The sequence below is a fragment of the Lepidochelys kempii genome, chromosome 13 (genome assembly GCF_965140265.1).
Source record: "Lepidochelys kempii isolate rLepKem1 chromosome 13, rLepKem1.hap2, whole genome shotgun sequence".
Classification (NCBI taxonomy): domain Eukaryota; kingdom Metazoa; phylum Chordata; order Testudines; family Cheloniidae; genus Lepidochelys; species Lepidochelys kempii.
In genome coordinates, this window is record NC_133268.1 from 26,723,395 (window position 1) to 26,743,127 (window position 19,733).

The window sequence follows — 19,733 nt, forward strand, 5'->3', positions numbered from 1 at the left end:
GTCATCACGGTATCTTGGCCTTACCCACAGAGCCCAGGTGCATGGTCATTTCATTTCCCTTGCAATAATTTCCTCAAGCGGGAAGCTCCACACTTCACCCTCAGGCCCCAACTTTAGAGTAGCAGCAGGGCTGGATTACCCAATAGGCAGACTAAGCACGTGCTTAGGGCACCAGCAAAGCAGGGGGCACCAAAAAAAAAAAAAAGAGATTTCTTTTGGAAAAAATGTAATATTTCAAAAAAAGCGTCGAAGTAGTCATCATGGGAAAAACCAGAACTTTGTTAGACTTCCTTACACTCCACTCCACACTCTTCCCCCATTTTTCTGTTCTCTTTTTATTACTTATCCCCACCTAAACCAGGAGGGCATCCTACTAACGTAGATTGAAGTAATGCGAGGAAATCAGATCCTGTCATGTATTGCAATAAATTTATGTTTTATTATTGTTATATTCTTCTGAGTTATACGTACTTGATTCATTTTTTTCTTTCATATATATATATATATATATATATATATATATATATATATATATATATATACATAAAATAGTGTACGTTGTGTAATTTGTTTTGTTTTTTTAAGTTCAGATAACTGAGATAAGGGGCAGGATGAAACGTAATCAACTGAGTGGAGCACAGAAACATAAACTGGTGGAAGAAAAGAAACAAAAAACTAGTGAAATTTTCCAAAATCTTCCAAAGCGGACATCATTTTTCAAAGCGAATCCAACAGAAGTAACATCTTTTCTCAGTAGCACAGACATTGTTCCAAAACCTGTAGTTGTTTCAGAGACTGACTCTTCTTCTACTGGTGAAACAAACACCATTCCAGAACATGTGGATGTGTCAGAGACTGTAACTGATCATCCTACTCCTGGTGGTAAAACAGACATTGTTCTAGAAGGTATGGCTGTGTCAGAGACTGAACTTGCTCATGCTGTAAATAATAGGAGAAAAGATCCTGGTATGTGGGTTGATTTTAGTACCAATGATGTTGCTTACTGGATAGATCATGGACCAAATGACTGTCAACACCACACCGGGCCATTTGAGAAATCACGTCGGACTTTTACCAATGGCAAACAAACAAGATATTGTCCACAAAAAATACATTGTGGCATGAAAGTGAATGGTGAGAAATACACTCAAGAATGGCTACTGTATTCACCATCAACAGGGTCTGTGTACTGTTTTCTTTGCAAAATTTTTGCATATAAACCTTCAACATCCCGGTTTGCTGCAGATGGATCTAGTGACTGGAGGAACACTGTTTTAATTGAACATGAAAACAGCACTACTCACAGAGATTCAATGTTGACATATTTAAATCAAAGACAGTGCTTTGGATTGACACAAAAATTGGAAGAACAAATTAAAGGGGAGCGTGAATACTGGCAACATGTCTTGCAGCGTGTTATACCCTTTATTCAAACATTAGCTGAATGTGGTCTGCCTTTCCAGGGATCAAATGACACATCTGGAACATTGCATAATGGAAATTTCTTGGGATTGTGGGTCAGTTTGACCCATTTTTAGCAGGCCATATCTCAAAATATGGGGATGCTGGCAAAGGTAACCCATCATACTTATCCAAGACAATATATGATGAACTCATTGGTCTAATGAGTGACAAAGTTCGTTCAGCTATTGTGGATGAAATAAGTACTGCTGGGTACTCCAGTTTATCTGTTGACTCTACACCTGATCTTTCACATATTGAACAATTGAGTATTGTACTAAGATATGTGTCTCCCACAGATGGAAAACCAGTTGAACGATTTATAACATTCCTCAATTTGAAAAGCCACACTGAACTAGAGTTTGTATTCATGTTGACCATGTGGAATGAAATTTTACAACACTTTTACCACACAAGTCAAGCTCTCCAAGAAAAAGAATTGGATTTGAATTGGATTTGAAAACATGTGCAGACATCTGTCAATCATTAGCAGACCACTTACACACTTTGAGGAATGATTTCGAAAGATTTGAAGACATATCAAAAGATATCTTGCCTGATACTAACTACAAAGAAGCCCAGTCCCGCAAGCGAATCAGGAAAAAACAAGCAAATGATAGCAGTGCAACAGAAACAGCATTGAATCCTAGAGGCAAATTTTGCGTATCTACTTACTACGCTATAATTGATACACTTGAAACTCATATGAAGAGGAGAGATGAAGTGTACAAAGAAATATCACGTAGATTTTCTTTTCTAAACAATATGGACTTATCTGACGAACAATATTCACAAGGTTCCCAAAAGCTAGTTGACTCATATCCTGTTGACTTGAACATGAATTTCTGTGGAGAAGTACGGCAGTTCCACTGTTATATGAACGCAAAGTTTAATGAAACAGGAAAAATGAAATTCAGTCACATTGATCTTCATGACACAATATTGAAAGAGGGAATACAATGTGTATTTCCAAATGTAGAGATCGCACGACGTATTTTTCTAACATTGATGATTACTAATTGCTCCACAGAATGCTCTTTTTCTCAGCTGAAAAGAATAAAAAACCCTCAGAGAACAACAATGTATCAGGACAGACTTGATTCACTTTCCCTATTGTGCATGGAAGCGGACATGCTTCATTGAGTCAGCTTCGATGAACTTATCCAGAATTTTGCAATCAGAAAATCTAGAAAGAAGCTATTTTAATTTCAGCATACATGTAAGTTTTGAGTCATTTCAAAAAATAAAATTTTATTTTACAGTATAGTATTGTTTTTATTTTGAATTACATATGGGGGGGCACCATAATCTTTTCAGTGCTTAGGGCCTCTAAAGGTCTTAATCCGGCCCTGAGTGGCAGGGAATGACATTGCCATAGGTGCTGACTCTGTGGGTGCTCCAGAGCTGAAGCAACCAGGGAAAAATAGTGGGTGCTTAGCACCCACCGGCAGCCCCCCCGGTTAGTGCCTCCCCCTCCTCTCAGCATCTCCTGTTCCCCCCAGCTCCTCCCAACCACCGTGATCAGCTGTTCCGCGGCATGCAGGAGGTGTGGGGTGGAGGGGCAGAGTGAGGGCAGGGCATGCTCAGGTGAGGGGTGGAACAGGGCGGGGTGGGGCGGAGCGGGGGCAGGAAGAGGTGAGGTGGGGTGGAGCGAGGGCAGAGCGGGGGTGGGAAGAAGTGAGGTAGGGCTTGGGGGAAGGGGTGGAGTGGGGGCACGGCCAGGGGTGGAGTAGGGGTTCAAGCACCCCCAGGCAACTAAGAAAGACGCCGCCTATGGACATTGTCCATGCAATCAGAGCCTGTGAAATCCTGCATGCTGATGGTTTAGTGAAGTCAGTGCTGCTGATTTACATGTAGCCATTGACATGCAGAACAGAGTATATCTCGGGAACACCCACTCCAAATTCCAGGCTGACACTTTACAACGACCAAAGAGGAGACTGCCTGTAAAGCGCTAGTTTTACGCTGAGCCCAGTGCTTCTGGAACAGGACTTTGGGAGTTAAATCAGCTCTCTTGGCCCCTCGTGCAGGAGTCTCAGGTCTCGGTAATCTGGGACATTTCAGTGCACAATGTGCCAATACTGCCCACTTCACTGGCGAGCAGTACGAACCTGGAAATGGTGAGCAAGGAATAGCCTTTGGCTGAGTTCTTCGAAAGGACTGAGTATGCTCAGATGGGGGATTGTAAAATAGGGAACCACGTGCAGCCTTAGGAGAAAGTGTAACCAACAAATAATAATATCAAATCAATCCTTTGGGTGAAATCCTGGCCCCACTGAACCACTGACTCCCGGGATTTCACCCTTTGTACAACACGGAACCTTGCTAGCTTCTCTTAATTCGCCGCTTGTCAACTACTGACTGTTGTATATCGGTGAGTGAAAGTGAAACAACAGGATTTAAAAGAAAGGAAGGTCAGTGCATCCCTGGATATTCGCCCTTGGTTTGTTTGGAAAAGCAGCTGAATGTTAATTATTTAGAAGACTTCACAGTACACGTTGCACGGTATATTGTGTAAATGTCTTAGAAATATGAGGCCTCATTATAGATCTGTGCCAATGAGTCCGGGTTGAGACGTGGGGTGAATCTGACTTTATGACTGTGCATGATGGGTTGTGCAAAGTAGCCAAGTGTGAATTAGAAGGGCTTGCCTGTATACACACTGCATTTCCTCTAGAGATTTTGCAGATCCTTACAAAGTACGTTGGTGTCATTATCCCCATATTACAGATGGGGGAACCGAGGCACAGGAAAGGGAAACTGACTTACCACGCAGTAGGCCAGTGGTAGAATTAAGAACAGAACCCAGTTCTTCTGAGTTCTGCTGCCTTGATCTCATGTTGCCGCCTTATCGTTCCCAGCCACCCGCTCCCTATTATTGCAGCTGCCGTTATATGTGAACAGCTAGAACTCCTTCTTACTGGTGAACCAAACCAAAGACCCATTCAGTTACTCTATCGAGCAGGTACAAGTAGAAGCATATATTAGGTTTTTGTATTTTTATAGTTTATTTTAATCTGTGGTCCCTGGGCTCCTGACAAATTACCAATATGGCCCTTGCTCTTCCAAAGAATGAGCACCCTGCTCTGAATTACGGGTCAGCTCCAGGTATATTTAATTAGTGTAATTAAGGAGGAAGCACAATCTAATGGTTAGAGCATGGGACTGAGAGGTAGGACACCTGGGTTCTATTCCCAGCTCTATCAATGACTTGTCCACTGATTTTGGGCAAGTCACTTTCCATCTCCATATTAGAGAGTTTCCCCATCTGTAACATGGGGATAATAATATTCACAAGAAGAAAAGGAGGACTTGTGGCACCTTAGAGACTAACCAATTTATTTGAGCATGAGCTTTCGTGAGCTACAGCTCACAAGGGGGCTGTGAGCCTTAATTGATCAGAGCTTGGGAAACACTTGGAGTTTCTCAGTTGGCCAGTGTTTTATAATCTATCATACAGGTGATCTGATGGGATGTTGGCACCTTGTCCCTTGTGTTTGATCTACCTGCGTACATAGGTACTCACATTTTAATTTGGCAGAGCTGTTTGCAATGGCGGCTGATCTGGCGAAAAGTTTGACAGGGAGCGTTGCTTTTACACGTCGGACTAAGGGGATGGTCACCCGGGGACGCTTCACAGGAACCACCCTGGGGACCGGAGAGACCCGGCCTCGATACTCGAAAAGCCTGTGTGTGTGAAAACAGGTTACAGTCTGCAAACAGTGGAGTGAAAGCCGCACTTTCAGCATGAAACAGGACTTGGGAGATAGGCCAGCAATAGTCACAAAGGGGAACGGTGCATAATCATGCCGCTAGAGGTTGCTGCCGCTACACACAAACGAGCTGCTGCTACATGACACCATGAAGAGTGAGACAAGGTGGGGGAGGTGATATCTTTTATTGGACAGACTTGTGTTGGTGAGAGAGAGAGACAAGCTTTCAAGCTTACACAGAGCTCTTCTTGTCTCTCTCACCCACAGAAGCTGGTCCAATAGCAGGTATTACCTCGCCCACCTTGTCTCTCTAGTACCCTGGGACGAACACGGCTACAACACCACTGCAAACACCCTGACTAGTGACAGAAAGGAACCAGGACTCTGGCATACAGTTTGATGGTACACGTTTCAGCCCTTATGCTGGCAATTTCTCTGCATGCTGAGATCACTCTCGCTAAATGCAGTGGTCTGTTATGTAATGTGTTTTGTTAACCTGCCCCTGAAGGCTTTTATTCTTAGAAATAATTGAGGGGATCAAGACCCTGGAAGGGCTGGGGTGCATTTACAGGGGAAGGACCTTTGGTTCCTCTCCCCCCTTCCATTCTTCCCCTTCTCCTTCCTTTGCATTTCCTCTCCCCACCCCCCAACCTCCCAGCCATCCCTGTTTATACCCTGTGTCGCAAGAAGCTGGCAGGACGGAGGGGGCAAGTGACCTTTGAGATTGTCCATTGCTTCTACCATTGTGAGATTTGACATGAGCAGAGGAGATACCTTTACATTTATCAAAGCTACATCCAGACAGGTGGATGCCCTGTTCCCTCTTCTCTGCCACCAAACCATTGCCCTCCAGCCAAATGGCATCTTTTCAACATGAGTAGCCACTAGCTTCAGCAGTGCTGAGCAAGCCAAGGATAACAGGAATCCCCAAGGCCTGGTTGGGGGATGGCAAGCTGTAAGGGGGAAGGGGAAGGCAGGCAGCAGAGGAAGGAGAGGAAGGCTGGACTGCAGCATAGGCATAGACACAGAGCCCACTATGTAGAAACGCTACCTCCTTACTCAGCAGATCTGTGTAGGAGTCCTAGCTGCTTCCTTTACTGACGCAAACAGGTGTTTGCTCCTTGGTCTCCCTGCAGCTCCAGCAGGGTAAGCTGGAGTCTGCCCTGCTCTGTGTGGTGTTTGGCAAAAGTGTTCGTTAATTTCTGATCCCAGACTATTTATTCCCGAGAGAGGGTTCAGCTCCATGGCTGAGGGTGAAACTCCGCCCCCTGCCCATGCAGACAGCTAGCACAAGGCCTAGGCGCCACCGACGGTGAATGTTACATACGTTCTTGGAAATCACAAAGAGTAACAGATGGACCCAAAAAACCCAAAGGTCCAGTCTCAGCTCGGCTTCTTTTACACTGCTGCTGAAGGGCTCCTAAGTGGTTCCTAGGCCTTGTGCTGTCTCTGCACAGGGAGGAACGTCACCCCAGGGCTGCCATTTAGAAAAACACACCCTCACACCTGTCTGCTGAGCAGCTTTGCGCTCAGGACACAGAGGGACTGATCCTGTGAGGAACTGGGGGCATGCATAAAGTCAGTGGAAGTTGCGGGGGCACTCATGGCCGCGCAGCAGTCCCTGCCTGAGGACAGCAGCACATTAAAAGCTACAGATCTGAGACAGGGAAATAATTTGGTCTGTTTCTCCCTCCTTCACTGATTTGCAGAGTGGAGTGTGATATTCACCCCCTTCCCACCTTCCCAACCTATGCCCCTCTTGTGTGGTATTCATCCACATAACATCCCCTACCATTTCCGGGGTGGGTTGACTTGACCCAGCTCAGAGCCATCTAGCTCAGCCTGGTCTGGGAAGGAAACATGGAGAGGGCTCCTCCTCTCACCTCTTACCTGCTCCTTCTGCTTATCTAGCATGGCCACCTCTCAATCTCACCCCACTTAGTACCGCTCCTGTCTCCTGTACCTCCTCAGCTGGTTTCAGACCTCATCTGAAAACTCCTCTTTTCTGCCACTGCCTCGCCTTTGCAAAGTCTCTCTCCCCCAGCTCTGCTGTTCTTTATTCTACTCTGCCCAGTGTTTTGGGCTGTGGCTCATGGAGAAGCATACACAGAATACAGCACTGCTGGCGATCGCTTCTCCGCTCACCTGTCGTAGAAGTCATCTCTGTAGTAGTCATAGTCAAAGTCGTATCCACTGTAGAGACAAGAAGATGGAAAGCTCTGATTAATTAGCATTGTTACTAGCACTATTGTAATTAATCTATTCCTGCTGCAAATGAAACATTTTATGTTGTTAAAAATCCCAGTCCTTTAGCTTCATCGTTTTCTAGAGCCATGTTTTACAAGTGTGAATGTAACCAATCATAGATTCATAGATTCATAGACATTTAGGTCAGAAGGGACCATTATGATCATCTAGTCTGACCTCCTGCACAACACAGGCCACAGAATTTCACCCACCACTCCTACAAAAAACCTCACACCTATATCTGTGCTATTGAAGTCCTCAAACTGTAGTTTAAAGACTTCAAGGAGCAGAGAATCCTCCAGCAAGTGACCCGTGCCCCATGCTACAGAGGAAGGTGAAAAACCTCCAGGGCCTCTTCCAATCTGCCCTGGAGGAAAATTCCTTCCCGACCCCAAATATGGCAATCAGCTAAACCCTGAGCATATGGGCAAGATTCATCAGCCAGATACCACAGAAAATTCTTTCCTGGGTAACTCGGATCTCACATCATCTTCCACAGTGGGCCAGTTCTGGAGCATACGAGCACAGGACCTTCCAGATTGGGTCACCCCTGGGCTCCATAAAGCCCAGTATCTTGGCTCTGACAGTGACCAGCACCAGTTGCTTCATATGAAGGCTTTAGAACCCCATAATAGGCAGGCAGTTGTGGGATAATCTACCCCCATGAAGGTCACCTCCTAATCCCTACCAGTTATACTGGGTTAAATCCTGAAATGTGATGTTTTTATCTCTTCCAGAACTGTTTGTCGGCATTCACTGTTGTAACTGGGTGTTCATGCTAACCCATCTCATTGAGTTATTTGCCTCAGCATCATCATGTGGCAGTGAGTTTCATAGGCTAATTATGCATTGCATGGAAAAGAATTTCCTTTCATCAGTTTCAAATTTGCCACTTTCCAGTTTCACTGAAGGTCCCGTTGTTCTTGTGAGACAGGGAGAGCAAAAGTTCCCAATCTGTCTGCTCTGTCCTCTTCATTATTCTACATACTTCTATCATGATTCCTCTGACTCATCTCCTGTCAGGTAAACAATCCCAGTCTTTTCAATCTCTCTGTGTATGAGCTATGAGGGACTGATTCTGCCCTCACGTACATGGGTAAGTCAGAGGTGATGCTATTAAAGTCATTGGAGTTACCCCAGTGTAAAATTGGTGCAAGTGAGCTCTGAATCAGGTCCAGCATTCGCTGGTGGGCTGACTTCTCCCAGCTCAGAAGGATCTGGGTCAGCACAGCCTGGTCTGGGAAAGAAATATGTAGGTTGCGCCATCTGCTTATCTAGCCTCTCTTTCTCATCTCAGGTTCTCCCCAGCTGGTGCAGCAGCCTCCTCCTGCACAGCCCCCTCCTTCTAGGGCTGGCTCTGAGTAACCCCCTCTTGGGAGTTCAAGCCAGTTTTCCACTGGCTTTGTGTTTATTCTCCCCCTTTGCGTCCGCTGCTCTGTGCAGACCTCCCTGCTCTTCCGCCTAAGAGATTATGGACCCTCTCCCAAGCTGCTGCCGGTGGCTCTGGAATCTCTCTCCATGCCTGCACTTTTCTGCACAGCTGCCCTTTGCCACATTTAGCCTTAACATGGATCAATTTCAATTTCCTTCCTCAGCCTTTGTCCCTGCTATTTTAATACGTATAATGCTTATTATCGAGGACATGCAGTTCTGCTCCAGCACCCTCATTACACCTGCTCCTGATACCTTTATAAATGATATTGACCTTTTCTCTGATAATCCTCCTCTTTGCTTTCCCCAGCACCGTCTGCTAGGAGCTACAGCTCCTCAAAGGCAAGACCCACTTCTAAATGCTTCTTTCCTCCCCACATCATGGGAAATACTAGGCAGGCAGTTTTCCATACCAGGCAGCCCATCTGCTTAGTTTCTGCAAGCATGAAGTCAGTTACCCCCATAGACAACACCCCTCACATACACACAAACGAGCAGGCAATGTCTGCACTGGGGAAGAAGGATGAAAGTGGCTGTCTGCCGACACTAGGCAGGTAGGTCAGAGTTGGGAGGGTGATCTGTACTTGGGAGGAGGGAGGCTGGGGAGCTGAATGCACTGGACAGGATGCTTGTCTGCTGCGGCATGTGCTTGCAGCACAACCCCCCAGCCTGCATCCCAGCCGGTGCACTCCAGCAAGGACTTGCTGCATAAGTGTTCATGCCAAAGCATCCATGCACTTTGTGCCCACTCGACTGGTGCCCAAGCATTGTCTGAGTAGCGCGTGCAGGTTGGGGTGTGGCCTGTATGGAAAAGCGATTGTACACTTTTACACCCGCACTACGGAAAACATAAGTGCTTTAGCTAGAGTATGAGGCTGGATAAAGTGGGAGCCAATCCGAGCATTCATCTCATGTTCAGAACCAGCCCAAATTCTTTCAGAAGTTCAAAGCATGGTTAACTTATTTTCTTTGCAACACAGCTCTGCAATTACTGCTTTGAACCATGATCAGAAATACTCCCTGTCTGCAGTGGTACCCATCTTGGATGGACATTAGTCTATTCTCAGGGCTGAATTAAGGCATAACATTTATAGCCTTGTGTCTAGCCCTGTGTCTAAGGCCCCAGCTTCTGGAGTCACAGAATTACATCAGAATTTTAGCACCACCTAAAACAGTACGTTTCTAGCCCTCCTTGTTGTGAATAAAAGCTTGAAAATGTAACCTGAGTGTATCTGATGCAATGATGTCTGCCTGAGTCTGCAGGCAGCACTGTGAGGTGTGAATGGCTCACTACTCTGAGAGGCCCTGCCAACATGACCCTAACAAAGAACTCTGTGTGTGACAGGGGAAGAAAAGTCCTTCAAGCCGATCCCTCCTAGCCAAGCAGATTTACTCCAGCTGCAAGGCAAAGTATTGGGATGCCCCAGTTGCTAGTCCTTGGGGGAGAAAAGAGGGTCCCATGGCACTGCCTCTCTGGGACAGAACCTTGGGGAGTCCTGTGTTGTGGTGTCAGGAGGGACCCAGGTTACCTTTATCTGGCCCTGTCTGTCCTAAGATTTCTATCTCTCCTTCTAGACTGCAGAGCTTTGGAGAAACACAGGAACTTCGGGATGCTTATCTGAAAATCTCCTTTCAAAACATTCTGCCCCTAGTTCCAGCAAGAGTTTGTGGACTAAGTTAGCTCTAGGGCTGGTCTACACTAGCTTGACCTGGCTATGTTGCTCAAGCACGTGAAAAATCCACACCCTGAGTGACATACTTAAGCCAACCTAAGTCCCCATGTAGACAATGCTCGGTCAAGAAGAATTCTTCCATCGACCTAGCTACCACCTCTCAGGCAGATGGTTTAACTACACCGATGGGAGAGCCCCTCCTGTTGGCGTACGTAGTGTCCACACTGAAGCACTACAGCAGCACCCCTGCAGCGTTTCAACTGTAGACGAGCCCTAGTGTGAGTGAAGGGAAATAGAGGAAAGAGTCCTAGATCTCGTTGCCTGTTGGCCCTGGTTACACTCCTGCGCTCACATGTTTCATCATCTCTCTCTAGCATCTAATTCTCCTTGTTTCTGCATTACACAGTCCTCCTTGCTAGGCTCATTGAGAGAGTAAATAAGCGTGAAGCTTGTGAAACAGGAAAGCAGTAGGATTCGGCAGTCTGTCACGGTGGAACCATATGGACACAGGCTGGTATTGTCCAAGGAGCCTAAGGGAGTGAGATACCCAACTCCTTTTGAATTCCAGTGGGATCTGGGCACTTCCTTCCTGTATTCTCCATGTATCAAGACATCCCCAGAGGAACAAGCCTGGCACTTTGGGCTAGATTCCCAGCTGGTGTAAACTAGCCCAGTTCCTTTGACATCACTAGAGCTGCTCCGATTTACTCCTGCTGGGAGGATGAGTAAGGGGCAGCGGCAGCTAAGAGAATGTTTAATACACTGCTTCCCCAGCTGGGATACCGGCCATGGTCATCAGAACCAAACTGGTGCTGTTCTCTTAGGCCTGAATTTCGATCAAGATGCGGTGGTTTGCTTGGCCAGAGAGAGAGCGAGAGAGTGAACGTGTGCACGTGCACACCAGAGGTGTCACTATTACATTTCTTGTCTTTAGTACACCCTGGAGACTCGATAACAGTCTCTCCACCCTGCAGCTGTTTTTCACAAGAGGAAAACACATAAGACGCGCAGAGGACTTTCAAAGCACTTCAGAGACAGTGACTGCTTTGCTCAGGCCAGATATCCCGGCATGCCAAGGCCCATAGCACAGCAAGGAAAATGCAGCTGCTGAATGTACCAGGATCGTCCAGGTAAAACACAGCTGCTGCCAAATGTATCTGGTGCGCACCCGCTGTGCTGCTGATTAACATGTGCATCCACAGAGAAAGCAGCGACTATGCTCTTGACTAACTATAGCAGGTTCGCTTTAAGTACGGAGAGGTGAACCAGGCTGGATAAAATAAAAAATGATTCTGGCAGAGGTTCATCCATCTGTGCTTCCAACGTTCTCTTGTATCTCCACAACAACACTCTGTGCTCTCACACACCCAGCGTCTGTCCTGGGGGAACCTGGAGCACTCTGTTTGCGGGGGGGCTGGAGGCGCCATGGGGTTTGTGGTTCAGGGAAGGTTTGGGAAACAGACTGCAGTCAATGGGGCAGTGCTCACTGGGGTTTCAGATTCTGCTCTCTGAGATGGAAGGTTTCATAGAATCGTAGGACTGGAAGGGACCTCAAGAGGTCATCTAGTCCAGCTCCCTGCACTCATAGTAGTGCACCTGACAGGTGTTTGTCTAACCTGCTCTTAAAAACCTCCAATAATGGAGATTCCACAACCTCCCTAGATAATTTATTCCACTGCATAATCATCCTGACAGTTAGGAAGTTTTTCCTAATGTCCAATCTAAACCTGCAATTTAAGCCCAGTGCTTCTTGTCCTATCCTCAGAGGTTAAGGAGAACAATTTTTCTCCCTCCTCCTCTTTGTCACAATCTTTTATGTACTTGAAAACTGTTATCATGTCGCCCCTCAGTCCACTCTTCCAGAGTAAACAAACCCAATTTTTTCAATCTTCCCTCGTACGTCATGTTTTCTAGACCTTTAATCATTTTTGTTGCTTTTCTTTGGACTTTCTCCAATTTGTCCACATATTTCCTGAAAGGTGGCACCCAGAACTGGACACAATACTCCAGTAGAGGCCTAATCAGCACAGAGTAGAGCGGAAGAATTACTTCTCGTGTCTTGCTTACAACACTCCTGCTAATACATCCCACAATGACATTTGCTTTTTTTGCAACAGTGTTACACTGTTGACTCATGTTTAGCTTGTGATCCATTCGGACCCCCAGATCCCTTTCTGCAGTACTCCTTCCTAGGCAGTCATTTCCCGTTTTGTATGTGTGCAACTGATTGTTCCTTCCTAAGTGGAGTACTTTGCATTTGTCCTTACTGAATTAGTTGTAGTGGTCCATGATAATGGATGGGATGAACACAGATGATGGCCCACAAGAAAGTACCTTACAAAGTTAGGCTGCACCCATTCAACAACTACTTACCACACCACTAACTGTGGCTAAAAACATGGGCTTGGTAAGAGGCTTTGACCTCACCCCATCTTCAGCGGCAGAGTGTGGCATGGCTGAGAACCTGGCCTACAGATTGTGTCCTCACAGCACATGATTTATAAGTGGTTACTAACCAGTGAATTTTAACCATCTACCCACAGTGCTGAACAGACCTGGACGAAGTCTGTCTATTGCGCTCATATAGAAGAATCACCTATTCCAGCATCTTCCTATCCCTACCTATAAAATGGTCTGTGTTCTTCTCCCTGGACACCTTTCTGTACCTGGCAGTCAAAGCAGATTCCAACCATACCAGCTCTTGCTGGGATCCTGTTCCCAAAGGTTAGGAGAAGGGTGACTCTACAGAGGGAAATGTTCCCACCATCCATAGGCTGGGGAGGCAGGTGGTAGCATCTCTGCATGGCCCCCATAACTCCAACCCAGAGAAATCACTCTCTTTAGTCACCGCAGTAATTCATTCCATGTGCATGCTCACTGCCAGACCTTGCAGGTGGGAAGCTTGCAGTGGCTGGGGTAGAGGAAGGGAGGTTACACTGGGAATCACAGGAGGCAGAAAGTCCAGTACACTCAGCACCTCTTTGAATCATTCTTGCTTCTCTCCTTTCCTGCCAGTTGATTTTTCACTGCTCCTCTCAGATCGCTGTCGACCTTTAGTACCTTTAGTTACTAATCGCGTCCTTGAAGCTCGCTCTGAATTAGCGTTCCTCTAAGGCCCTGATCCTGCGGTCGGAACCAGGCGGATGGAACTAAGGGCCCTAGGGGTTCCACATATGCACAGGGGCAGCCCAGGTGGATCTCATTTTAGGACCTGATCCTATTTTGTTGATGGGCCGAATTAAGTCTCCTCCCAAGGAGGGGAGCAGCTAGGGGGACACAGTTCCAGTGCTTACAATAATGTCATCATTTCTACATATGTACTAGTGAAAGGGCAGGAGCCCTCCCTTTGTTAAATGGTTACCATTCAGCCCCAGATTTTCACCCGGGGATGCTGCATAAAATACCTGTTGCTCCTCTTTCTTTAATCAGAGTCCCTCCCCTGAGGGATTAGTGGTCCTGACTAATGACTTAGAATACAACACGGTGTAATTTGACAATGAATTATTCATTCAAGGGAAATAATCTGTGTAATCCATGGAGCCAAGGTGGGGAGCCAGGCACTACATAAACATATCTCATCATTATTCTCTGTAAGGAAACAATGTTCTCTCTCTTTGATAGCTAATATTATTGTTACACTAACCCACCCTAAGAGAAGTCTTTGTAAAACCCTGACTTGCCCAGTATGCAATGAGTCAGGGGCAGAATGAGCAATAGAATGCAGGTGGTCTGATGTTTTAACCAATAACCTATACTGTTTCCATAGTGTTTGCCAAGTCAGTTATCTTTCTTTCTTTCTTTCTTTCTTTCTTTCTTTCTTTCTTTCTTTCTTTCTTTCTTTCTTTCTTTCTTTCTTTCTTTCTTTCTTTCTTTCTTTCTTTCTTTCTCATCCATTGATCCATCGTATCATTCTCATCCCTGTGGCACTGGAGCACCTATATGACTCATTCTCAGAATCAGAATTGTGTATTCTTGGATAATCCATGTCTAAAACACTTATGGATCCACCCTAGCACAGCCAGCTGGAAGGATGCCTTTTCTAATGCCAAAGACAACACATTTGTAAAGAGTTATGCCTATCTTAGAATTGTCACACCAGTAAATTGGTGTTTTAAGTGGCCTGTGCTAAAAGTTGAAATATTGTTTTCAGTGATGAACACCTCTCAGTGCCATTTTGGGTATTAGAGATGGAAGGGCAGATTTGGAAACCCTCCCATTTTGGTGGTGGAAACATTTATGAGAACAATTTTGCACCTCAGTATTTGCAGGTATAATTGATGTTTTGAAATTTACATATCTGATTTGGAGGTGCAGTCAAGTACACTGACATCTATAAATAAGTGGGAGTACAAAACCAGAAGCTGGATAAAGGCTGGGCTGAAAACCAGACCATTACTCTCTCGAATGCTGAGAGTCCAACTTTAGGGTAGGATGGGGAGCTGGTCTGGTCTCAACATGGGTAAATGCTATGTTCAACACCTGCCAACCATGACCCAGCGACTGATGGAAGGAAACTGGGCTAGTCCAGAGATTTTCATGTGGCTCCCCTGGAGTTTACTCTCATGGAATACCATTTTAACTCTGTGATCAGAACTGCAGATAAAGTAGCCTCCTGAGTGTTAATGGCCCTTGAGTAGCTCAAACAATGGTACAAACTCTGGAGATGGGAGAGACTGTGTTTGTGCTGCATAGGATCATCTGCTATCAGACATGCTGCCAATAGGCATGTACCTAAATCCCACCCTAAAGCTGCATAGACCTCATGCGGGCTCTGTGAATTCTGCCCCAATAGGGAGGTCTGTAATGTAAATGAGAAAATAGACAGACCTTCCTCAACTGCAACCTGGCTATGAATCTTGAACCTGGCCATTTAACAATTGAAAATTGGCTTAACCTGGAGAGAAGGAGCCTGATCTTGTGAGCTGTTTAGCACCTTATAGCATCATGCTCTCATTAGCTCAGCAGATAAAGAATTCAAAACCCTTATTTGCTGATGTGCAGACGTCCCCATCAGCTCATTGCTAACACGCTTAACAGAGACTCAAAGGTATTTAGGTACCTAACTTCCATGGGAGTTAGGCAACAAATACCTTAGAAGAACTGGGCCTTAGGCACCTCTTGAGAGATGTGAGAACATGGGCCTGGGTAACCGAACCAGCATCTCTGGAAACTGGTCTCAGTGCATCAGACATATATTTTCTATCTACCTGCAAACTGCACTGATTAAAAGAGAGTGTTGTCTTGTGCCCTAGATTGAGCTGTTTAGCTGCAAGTTGTGCGCTCGGTAATTTCACAGCTCATGATTCCCTTTATGTTCAGGGATAATTGTTGCAATTTTCCAATCAGTAGGTAACAAAGAGGGCTATATAGTATTTAAAAAGTAATACGTACGCTGTTTAAGAGAGAGAGCCAGAACCATTCCTGAATTCTATGATAGGCATAGTCTCCAGTTCAATTCCTTTTTTCAGCTTTAAATCGCTAAATAACTTATTAATTATTTATGATCCACACAGGTTCATGACTAGCAAATTAAAAGGGATTGAGGAGAAAATCTTTTTAGCCTTGTGGGTTCATTTTGCACCTGCAAAGCTTGTGTTACCTTTTTTGAGAATGCACCTGACCTGCTGGTGTGAATCTGAGTGGTTGCACCTTTAGTGACCTGTCTGAGGGCACATCACAGGCAGTGAGAAGTGGCATGCTGTGATGATTTACTCCCTGTATTAATTGTTGTAGTGTCATAATTATTCCAGCAGTAGAGAAAGTATCAGCTGAAAAGATACTTTGGTAGTCTTGAGTTGATTTCACTGCTGAGCTCCATTAGTTCCCCACATATGGCACGAAAGTCCCTTCTCCAACATAAAGACTAAGGCCTTGTCTACACTAGTGGTGTAATTTGATCTAAGTTAGGCTAATTAAGTTACATAAGTTATGTAACTTAAATCGACGTTACATCTACATGTCTACACCATGCTATGTCAACGGGAGATGCTCTCCTATCGACATAGCTTCCGCCTCTCGTTGAGGTGGATTAATTAAGTTGACGGGAGAGCACTCCTCCGTTGACTTATCGTGTCTTCACTAGACCCGCTAAATTGATGCCCGCTGCATCGATGGTAGTGGTGCCAATTTAGTCCGTAGTGAAGACACACCCCAAGTAACTGGACACTGTGCAAGAAGTATGGGAGGGTGAGCGAAGTGGAGTCCATCTCCTGATACAGTCAGCAAGGCAGTTACGCCTATTTATGGGCTGGAATACTGGCTTCAGTCCTTTCTTGCCCTGTGCATATGGTGTTTGGGGCCAGAGGAGTTGCATAAACACAGATCCCAAAGTCCATCCCCACTCTGTCCTGATAACCGCCCTCCACGATTGGCTGTGTGGAGCTGCACCGAGAGCTTTCCTATGGCTGCACTGGTGTGGAGGCACCTCCGAGAGGCTACTTGGCCTGCAGCTCCCAAGCACAACCCCAGTGGGACCGGAGCCGCCAGGGTCCCTTTTTGACTGGATGTTCTGGTCAAAAACTGGACACCTGGTCATCCTACTTCCTCAGTAGTTAAAGAACGATTTTCCACCATTCAGAGCCATAATCTTTCCCTCTATGCTGAGTTTTATGGCTCTGAAATCACGGTGCTATAACTCCATAACTCCCTCTCACACCCTCTCCTTCCCGCCCAGTCTGACTTGCTGGAATTTCATTTCCTTTCCATTCCAGGGGACAAAGGTTTAGAACAGACCACAGACTTTAATGGCATCCACCCCATAACTGTCTGCAACAGTTGATAAGCCCGTGGCAGACAATATGATGCCATCATAGATCATATTCTCAATGAATATCCCTGTGGGTAAAGGCACAGTATGCAAAACACAGTGCATTGTTATAACGGGTTCTCTGCTGAGTTTAGATGCTAACTATTGGACTCTGAACTTAGAAAGGTCTCAGCAGAAGCTATTCTCAGAAAGGGGCATCAGATACGCCCACCATGACTGGGTGGGTTCTTTTCTTTTCGGGGTCTATAGTACTGATGAATGATCTTGGATTGACAGGCCTGGCACCTGAAATCTTCTATAGCAAGGGAAGTGGCAGCGCGAACTTCTTCCAAAGTAACTTTCTGATGTGGTTCAGCTTTGACTTGGAGGTACCGTCTCTGGACACTGCCTGACTCAGGGGTGGATGAAAATAGCGTCCATGGGAGCTTGAGACAACAATGCAAAACTGTCTGTCTTCTGGAAGTAGACGATCAAGGAGCTCATCTAGCAGGGTTAGGGAGAAAGTGAATTGAGAGGAAGATGCTGTCCAGGATTGGGAACAGGGAGGAAGCGAGGGAAAGAAGATTTAGTTGTGCAGAGGACAGCATCTGTAGTGGCATCTGTGCCACTGTTGAACTGCCGGGGTGAGTACGAGCCTCCACCTACTGCACCTCACTGTGGACACAAAGAGAGTGATCAGAGGTGCGAGCGCTCAGATTTGAACCCTGGCTCGAAACTCAGATTTCTGAAAGCTTGGCCCATAGCATCCACTTCAGAGACATGGCACCATTTCCCTGGGGAGGGAAGCAACAAAGACAGCTGGCGGTAACAATAACAAAGGAGCTGCAAGCCAGACCATACTTGCCATTTAACCTCACTAGCCAGAGCACATAGCCAGCAATATTGATGTACCTTAAATACACAGGATCAATGGGAAAACTCCCACGGACTTCAGTGTGGCCAGGATTTTACCCCAGAGTAACCAGAATCTCCAAACACCAGGAGAGAAATACCTCGTCGGGCCCTTTCCCCATCCGCTTGGTGACCAGAGAAGCAGTCTGTTTCCCTCTGAGCTGCCTGTTAGCAAACTGGCTCAGATCGTCCCCACTGTTCTGTTTCCCTCTTAGGTGTTTCTCTTAATTTTGGCCTGTTCATTAGTTCAGGGTGTTTCTTAGTGTCCTAAATCAGAGGCGCTAGGCTCAGAAGAAATCCATTGCCCACCACTGTTTCATGTAATTAAAAATAATAAATAAACGCCTGCCCTACTTTAACAGCCACCAAGTAATAAAACTCAAATCCCCAAAGCAGCATCATTCTGTCGTCCTCTCTCCCAACAATTACAGAGCAGTGGGATGCCTGCCAGGTAAATATCAATAAAATACAGCTACAGGAAGCAACAGAAGCCAGTTTACACTGGGTTAAATTCCTGCTAGGGCAGAGAGGCAGCAGAAGTCCCACATAATGCATTTAGTTCACCATAACCAGAGAGTTATGTTTTCTTCCTTATTTTTCCATTTCTCCTTTTCTTTGTTCTTCTCTTTTGCTCCATCTCCCTGTTCCATCACCTCCCTGTCTCTGCATTTCCTTTCTTTCCACTCTCTCTCCAGCGCTTGTGTTTTCCCTTTCATGTACCTCTTGTTTTCCCTTCCTCACCTCCCCCCCCCACACTTTTTTTTCATGGGAAAAAACACTATTCTCTCCTAGTTCCCCTGTCTAAAAAAAAATCCCACCACATCTCCTTCCCTTGTTATCTGCAGGTGTTACCAACACCAAGCAGTCAAAAATCACGAGTCAAACCCCATAACATGACTAGCATAAAAATCATGAGATTTTATAAAAACCCAACACATTTTGGGGTTCTTTTTATTAGCCTTCTGGTTTTTGAGTCTTCCCTTGGTCACATTTAAAAGTGTTTTCTTTGCAACCAGAAACCTACTATATTTTCAAACAAAAGCTGAGTTTCTCCCATATTCACATGACTCCAGGCGCAGGGGCTTAAGAAAACCATCAGTAGTAATGAGATTCATGATAGAATCTGGAGAGCTGGCAACGCTGTCTCATTCCAATTCACCCCACACTCCTTCACGTGCCTTAGGCCCTGCCCCCATGTCCCATGGCTCCTCCCATTGTCCCATTCTCTAGCCTCCTTGTCTTTCTACAGCTCCATGCTCCCTCCTTATTTGCTCTCCTTGCATTTTTCCTTCCTTCCCCCGGCTTCTCCGTTCTGCCCTCTCATTCCCCAGTCTCTCCTGGTTCCCCATGTGTCAGGGTCCCCGGCACTGTTTGCCCAGCCCCCTCACTCTCTTCTCTTTCCCCATTGTATCTCCTTCTCTCCCTCTCCCCATCATTATTTCTTTCACCCTTTCCCCAAGGTCTTCCCTACCAAATTTCTGCTGGTACTCCCCTCCCTTGTCCCCCTACACCTGCTTCCCCACCCTTCAAGGTCCCTCTGCCCCCACAGTC

General features: G+C 45.9%; 1 protein-coding gene across 6 annotated transcripts in view; it reads right to left on the reverse strand.

The window, feature by feature from the left end:
* Positions 1-19,733, reverse strand: part of RALY (RALY heterogeneous nuclear ribonucleoprotein) — a 277,534-nt gene that overhangs the window by 14,607 nt on the left and 243,194 nt on the right. For all 6 annotated transcript variants that reach the window (XM_073309890.1, XM_073309888.1, XM_073309892.1 and 3 more), the window contains 2 exons: positions 7,320-7,367; positions 4,988-5,148 (listed from right to left, as the gene is read on the reverse strand). In XM_073309890.1, coding sequence (XP_073165991.1) covers positions 4,988-5,148; positions 7,320-7,367 — 209 coding nt within the window. The remainder of the gene's footprint in view (positions 1-4,987; positions 5,149-7,319; positions 7,368-19,733) is intronic.